This window comes from Varanus komodoensis, unplaced genomic scaffold, assembly GCF_004798865.1.
Source record: "Varanus komodoensis strain SLA01 unplaced genomic scaffold, ASM479886v1 scaffold17, whole genome shotgun sequence".
Lineage (NCBI taxonomy): Eukaryota > Metazoa > Chordata > Lepidosauria > Squamata > Varanidae > Varanus > Varanus komodoensis.
The window spans coordinates 17,881,404-17,888,687 of NW_025335505.1; the positions used below are offsets into that span (position 1 = coordinate 17,881,404).

Genomic DNA, 7,284 nt, shown 5'->3' on the forward strand with positions numbered 1-7,284 from the left:
GAAACCGCACAAGGGTCAATGGTTATGGGGAAAGAGGGTGGTGCCAGGGAATGGAGCATGGTCCTCCTGGAGCCTCCTGGTGCAGTAGCTTGTGACCACAACCCCGAAGTTCAGTATTCCTGGTCCAGTTAGTAGAACTTGCCTGCTTGCTGAAACTATCTTGCTGAGTGGCCTTCATCTCACAGCAACTCCTGGGTTTGTGCCATTGCTATCAGAAGGGGAGGAATGGCCTCAGTTGTATCCTTGTATGCATTTACTTGGGAGCAATTCCTGCTGCACTCAATGGGACTTCATGCCTTGGAGACAGGGATACAGAAAACTGTTAAGTATCTGGCTCATTGGAAGCTACCTATAAATCACATGCGATTAGTCTGTGCTCCTCAGTTATCTCCATTTCACTGTAACCAAACATAATTCATTCAGATTTCCTCTTATCCTGAAATTTTAGATGTTTCTCAAGTATATATTGGTGCAATCCCATGCATGTTTACTCTGAAATATATGCACAGAGGACTGTAGCCTATTCCACTTTTATTGAAGATGCCCACTAACCTTTTTATTATTCATTTTGTAATTTTGATTTTTCCAGGGTGCATTGTTTTTTTTTAAATTAAATGTTTGTTTCCATTAAATCAATTTATTTCAGTGTCTGATATCTGCTGCAGCAGTAAAAACTGTTTTAAAAAGAGAGAGCGAGAGAAATAGACTGAGAGAGAGCGCGTGCCTCATTTTCTCCTGTTCTCACTATAATGTCAGCTTTCTGTGTCACACACAGAAGAACCAACTGCATGCTTGTACCCACAGTAAAAAGGAATAAGGAGTAAAACTGTCTGGGATCGCTAATTGCAAACCACTGAAAATAACACCACCCCACAACCAGGAAATAGCCGGCTTCCATTTCAAAGCCTGAAGCATCCAAAGGATGTGTCTGTGTGTCTTGGTAACATGGACTATTTTGCAGCCCCCCTTCTAGCAAACAGCCAAACATCACCACTTGTAGATTAGCCTGAACCCCTCCCTTGCAAATTGTTCTGTCTTGGTGCCCTTTCTTTCTCTCCAATTATAAAGCAGCGCCAGGTTTTCTCATCAGCCATCTCCATGTCTTCAAATGGCTTTTCAGTGTCAGACCTATCAGGAAATTAACTCATCATGCAGTGACAGCTGCTAATTTTTCCCCCTTACATGTCAGATGGATCGCCTGCTGAAGCTAATAATGAATCACCAATCCCTGATTAGAAGGTGCTTCCGAAACGTATAACTGCCATCTGAGCTAACTTTTTTCTTCATATAAAATGATATCACCCTAGAGGAGCAGAAAACGAATTGTACTCTTCAACAAGGTGGAACAGAAGTAAGCTGTTTAAAGTGAGCCATGTGCTATTTGAAATTATGAGCTAATATTGTGCTGTAAAATAAGGGGGTGAACTTTCCACTTTTCATTTTGCCAAATGAATGACCCGTTTCCATTACATAATCTATTCACTTGAACTAACTTCAGAGTTCAGGATGAGTGCTTCTCCTCTGGGTTCTTTATGACAGTTTTGCTTAGGAAACACACATGACAGAGTATTTTGAAGAAAAAGTTGTTTTTGTTGGGGTCTAACTTGTTTCTCTAACTTGTTGAATCTTCTCTATCTTGCCAGTGGCTCAAACCCCATCTCTTGGTCCCTGACGCTTTTCTAAAGGAAGAGACAGTTCAGAAGCAATCTTGGGCCAGCCTTAGGCAAGAGAGTTCATTGTGAATTGCTCCCCAGCACAAATGCGCCTGAAAACATAACAAATACATTTCTTGAAGGATCTTGCCATCAACACACTGTTGTGAAGGTAGCGTTCATAAATGACAACAACGCTCCTGGCACTGTTCACAACTCACATGTGCATACCTCTTGGTACTTCAGCTATTGGCTCTGGTTCATCTCACTTCCATGGTGAGCATCTGCTGGCTGGAGACAGCATAGCATTTAGCTTTGGGCTTTTTGTTTTGCTTTTGTTAAAATACATTTTTTAAAGAATTCATTTTCAAGGTACACGTCTTGCAAAACATGGCAGGAGACACTATGCTGGAAGGTGTATATTTCACCAGAAAAGTCTGCAGTTGCTTGCCAGACAGCTTTCCTCTCTCTCTTCTAGGTTCTAAAATATTGGCTTCGGGAGGCCTCAGAGTCATGTCCCTCAACTGTAACAGAAGGGCTCGCTGCTGGCTGCAGTTAAGGGAAAGGCACTGTACATCTGGGCATGTGCAGAAACCACAGCACACAGAATTACTTTCCTTCTGGTACTGTGCCATGCATTGAAGCAAATTTTAGAGCAACCTGGATTAAGTCCTGGATGGCTCATTTCATAGTAATAGAATGGATTCTACCCCAGGAATGCCCAACTGGCCCTTTGAAGGTCAGGACAGAAGAAGAAAAAGCAACAGCAGCAGCTTTGATTACTTCTGCAAATAAGTAGTTGACCTATCCCACTCTTCCACAACATAACACAACCTGGGTTACATGCAAAGAAATAAGGCACCCATGATTTTGACCTAACTTCTACTAACATTAAACTATGCCTCAGAGTTAAAGTTTATCAAGCTTATTTCCAGCTTCTAGCTTGCCTCAACCCAAGAGCAACATGGCCAAGACTTTGCCTTAATAGGAAAATTGTATTTTCATGTTGCTGAAGAACTACTCACTGGGAAAGTTATTAAATTATATTTTCTAGTACTATTCTGAGGTCTGTTCATTTTTCATTTTTTATTTCTGATTTACTATGATTTTTATCTGACAAAGGGAGGAACTGCAGGAGACTTCTGTTGTTTTATGCATTCACTACTCCACCACCTAATCCTTCGCTCTCCCCAAAGACATGCAAGAGAAGGTTCAAGCAGGCTGGGTGGGGTTAGTAGAAAAGACAAATAGAAGCCACTGCTAAGCCAAGCTGATTCTGTGGATTTCTGATAAAACCTGCTCACTTTAGTGTTTAAAGTCCTTATTGGATGACTGCTGCAGACATAGACATGAGTGTGAGAAGGAGCTTGTAACACAGAGATAAGGCATGGAAGTTAAGGATTTGTTCTGGAAGCACCAAAACAAGCGTGTGATAAACCAACTGGAGCCCGATGCCTGCATGCTTAGTTCTGGAACATACTGGAGAACAGACCTTGGTGGTGGTAGCAAACAGAATATGCTCCAAAGCAAAATGGAGAAGTCTCATTAATCTGAGTTTCCAGAGAATCCTTCTCAGCACTTCCAAGCCAGTGAACACTTCCTGCAGTCCCCCCACCCTTTATGCAAAGGTCTGCTCTTTTCATTGTGCATACAATGTGATTGCTGGTTTGACACTGCAGGCTACACTGGTTTTATGAAGGATTAAATGCCACCTGAGACATATTTATCCTAAATAAATCACAAATGGTAAACTGCAGCATGTCAATGTCAACACCCTGTACTGCAGCAGAAAGGTTAGCCATACAGGACTGAGCATAACTAAGAATTAGCATCCAAGCCACAAGACCAGAGGGCTCCAGTTAACAGGCAAAATGATCAAGAAGAAATCTCTCCTATGAAAAACATCCCTTTGAGCATCTGTGAGAGTCTTGCAGAGGGCCATCATTTTGTAAAGGTCACTTTTATCCTGATAACAAACGGGAGTTGATCCTGTCACCGTCTGCTGAACACAATGTTTAAGAAGAAGTGAGCAGTCTGTCATTTTTAAGAAGGATGAGCAAGTCAAACTCAGCTAATTATGAATCTCGGTGTCTTTTTTGAAAATTCGTTCTCTATTTTTAGTTGATCTGACATATCTAACTTGAAAAATAAAAACAACAACAAGTACCTGCTACCATGTTCTGTGTAGTACCTTTGGAAATAGCTGTTTAAGTAGTTAATTCTAGAGGAGTTTACTGCACCCTGCCTTCTTGGTACTTGGCAATCCAAAATATAGTTTATGTCCATTCTGCCTAGTTGATAGAAATACCCTTTAAACCATGGCAAATTAAATAAGTGCACTTAAGAAATCCAGTTCTTAATGTTCCTTTGTCCACATCAGCCAACCAGAAGGATAGTGATACGATGGACAAGAACTGTATAAAGTGTACTCCCAGGGGTTCAATAAATCTGCTATTTTTTCTGCTTGCCTCTGGCTGCAAAAACAAGGGAGTTGTTGTCAAGGACCTGGCAGTTTAGTGGGTCACAAATTGTGTAGACCTGTGATAAACTCTGCTTAATGCCAGTTTCATGTACTGATTGACAGTGCAATCCTGTATATTTCAGTTCAGTGGTGCTTACTCCCAGGTAAGAGGGTACTGCATGGCAGCATGATATTAAAATGACAATACTCCTTTTAAATGCTATCATTTTATTGTAAAGAACCCAAACACCCCCCAGTCTATACTGTAGCTTACATGTCTTAAGGAAAACAGAAGCATTTGAATCAGAAAACTGTTTTTAACAGGCACTTACATTGAACAGTCAGAACTTATCCACAGCAAGATCATCAACATTGTGATCCAGAAAGAAATGTCAGGTCAACTGTCTTTCACTTGTTAATATTGGTGGCAGAATTTATATGTAAAGAAATCAATTTATCTAATGTGTCCAAAAGTCTTTCATAAAATGAAATGCAGAATAGTATATATGTGAAGCAATATTAGCTCTTAAAAAATAAACATTGCATGGATATTTCAAATGAAGAAATTATTTATATCAAACTAAGTTGCATTTACATGCACAAAGACCCTTCCGAATCAACAGGTGCTTTTTGAATACTGCAACAGAAATTTTAATTAGGGCTCTGCTTGACAGCCAATGGGGGGAAAAAACCTTCAAATATATTCAAAGAAATGCAACTCAAACACATGGCATGAAATTGTTTCATTGGGAACAGGGGGTTTGGTGTAGCAATAATTGAGTTAGGATTATAAATGTTCATAATACCTGGCAAATCTATGACTGTAAAAACTGCTGCATTTTAAAATGCAGTTGTTATCTACAAATTGTATATGCATATCTGAACTAGGTGATACAGGTGCATGTTTAGTTGGCTTGCTCTCCAAATGCAAGTCAAGTTTAACATAATTAACCACAAGAAAGACAAATGTAACACTAGAAAGTCACAATATAATAACTAGTGATAAACAAAATAACCCAAACTAATGCAAAGAATTAAATTCTTGTTACCTTCCGTGGCTGCACATATGCCTGTTTTGGTGTTATTTTGTAAATCTTTCAGTGTTTGTAATTAGGCCTGACTGTTGTTCATGCAAGACTAGAATAATTCCCTTTCTGTATAATGTTCCCAGCTGCTGATGCTAACTTCATACAAGATATGTTGAACACCTAGATGAAGAATACCATTTAAGAATGCTTTACAAATTAAAAATGAAATACAATGTCTCCAACTGTCTGATGTTTAACCTTGTCTTTGTCAACCCTATCAGGTAGAGCTTTTTTCATGTTTTTTCATAGTTCACTGCCACCTCTTTGGCCCTGGATAATAGCTGTTTGTGAACCATCTTCTGTGTAAATGACCATGCTAGCTAGGGGTTCACCATTTCCATTAGAGGACATGTTATTGGAATTTATAACAGTGCCAGCCTGCAAAATCTCCTGAGGTTCATCTGTCTCTATCACAGTATGTGAATAAACCCCAGATTCATCCTCCATCTCCTGTGGTATTCCTGTTACAATGTAATGAGTTGCACCATTAGAGAAATTGCTGTTGGTGTCCTGAACCATGGCTTGGGCAAGTTCCTCTGTGACGATGATCTGTGAAATTTCTCCATCAGACCCAACCAAATCCATATGCTCACTTTGGACACTCAGGGTGTGGCTGCCAGCTTCCTGCATTATTATCTGAGATCCTTCTCGAGCCACCATATGTACAGTTCCTTCCTCATTCAAAATAACCTGAGTGACACCTTCTTTCATCAGCTGGTCTGCTGCAACTTTATCGCACACAGCAAACTGGAGCACTCCCTCAACCACCTTCTTGAAGGTCACCTGAGTTCTCTCCTGAGATGAAATTATGGTAGATGGGTGCACAACCTGTGTTACTACTTCCATGGGTTCCCTGCCTTCCTCAGTTCCTTGAAAATCCTGGAACATATGAGTCCCTTGGGTCATGCCATCATTGGAAACAGAATCCGCTTCTGAATTTGATGCTTGCAGTGCTTCTTTGTGACAAAGCTGTGCCCTTTCCAGAAGTTCTGCTTTGTTTTCAGCTTCACCTAGCTCTGTTACAGCACAAAGCAAGGCATCCAGTGCTGAGGCAGACTCTGGTGGGTGAACTCTGGTAACTTCTGATGGATCTGAAATGTCGTGCCTCATTATATGCTGCACCATGGTATTACTGTGGTCGGAATCTGTCCCTATGGAAACAGCATCTTCAATATCAGTTCCTCCTAGTGGGGCTTCAACCACCACCACTTGTGTTTTCCCATCTGTCAGCTGTTCAGTGAGTATCTCTCCTGGAATCAGACTGCTCACATGAGAACCATTTTGACTTGTAGTTATAACTTGTCCATCTTCAGTAATATGGACAACTCTTGCCACTTGGCCAGCCATTGCCAATGTCTGAAGGGTAGCTGCTGCAGTCTCCTCCACTGAGGCATCAATTGCAAAATCACTGTCATATCCTTGAATAATAATGACCTGTTGAACTTGCTCGGGGGATTGCGGATGTTCCCTGCCACCGTGAAGGATCTTATCATTAACTGGAGAAATTTCATCAAGGGCTGTGCTGGAAAAAGGACTGGTGGTTTCCACAAATGTAGCTCCCTGACCCTTCAGGCGACATTCATAGGACTTTGAAACTATGCCTTTAAAAAATAAAAACAAAATAAAAACAAAAAAAGAAGAATGAGTAAAAATGTCAAAACAGCTAAAATAGTTTCATAAGTCAAAAGACCATACAAATGACAAATTGTCATTAATATACATGACACTCTATTTAAGTCCAGGTCCAAACTGATACTATACTAGCATTTGCTAAGTGAATGCTCACATTTACCTGATGCAACAGAATATGGTTAATCCAATCTGGTTCCGAACAGAAAAGCCCTGTTCTCTGCAATAATAGCTACTGGATAACCTATAATGAAAATTAATCAAGTCTGCATCTATGTCAAGGGTTCTGGAGCAGAGACATGAAATTGTGAGACTGAGAACTAGCTTCTTATCATGGACAAACATATCTCTTTCAAGATACATTGGAATTCTGCTTCCACAATGGAGCTCCCCTCTTCCTCTCTGTAGTCCCTCCCAGCTTTCAATTGTCTAGAGTGTTTATTAGTAGAATCAA

At 40.4% G+C, this 7,284-nt stretch overlaps 1 protein-coding gene across 1 annotated transcript; it reads right to left on the reverse strand.

The window, feature by feature from the left end:
- Positions 1-4,324: 4,324 nt before the first annotated feature.
- LOC123021679 (zinc finger protein 407-like) lies at positions 4,325-7,084 on the reverse strand. Its single transcript, XM_044426681.1, has one exon. The coding sequence runs from the start codon at positions 6,546-6,548 to the stop codon at positions 5,445-5,447; it is 1,104 nt and encodes a 367-aa protein (XP_044282616.1). The 5' UTR covers positions 6,549-7,084; the 3' UTR covers positions 4,325-5,444.
- Positions 7,085-7,284: the final 200 nt, after the last annotated feature.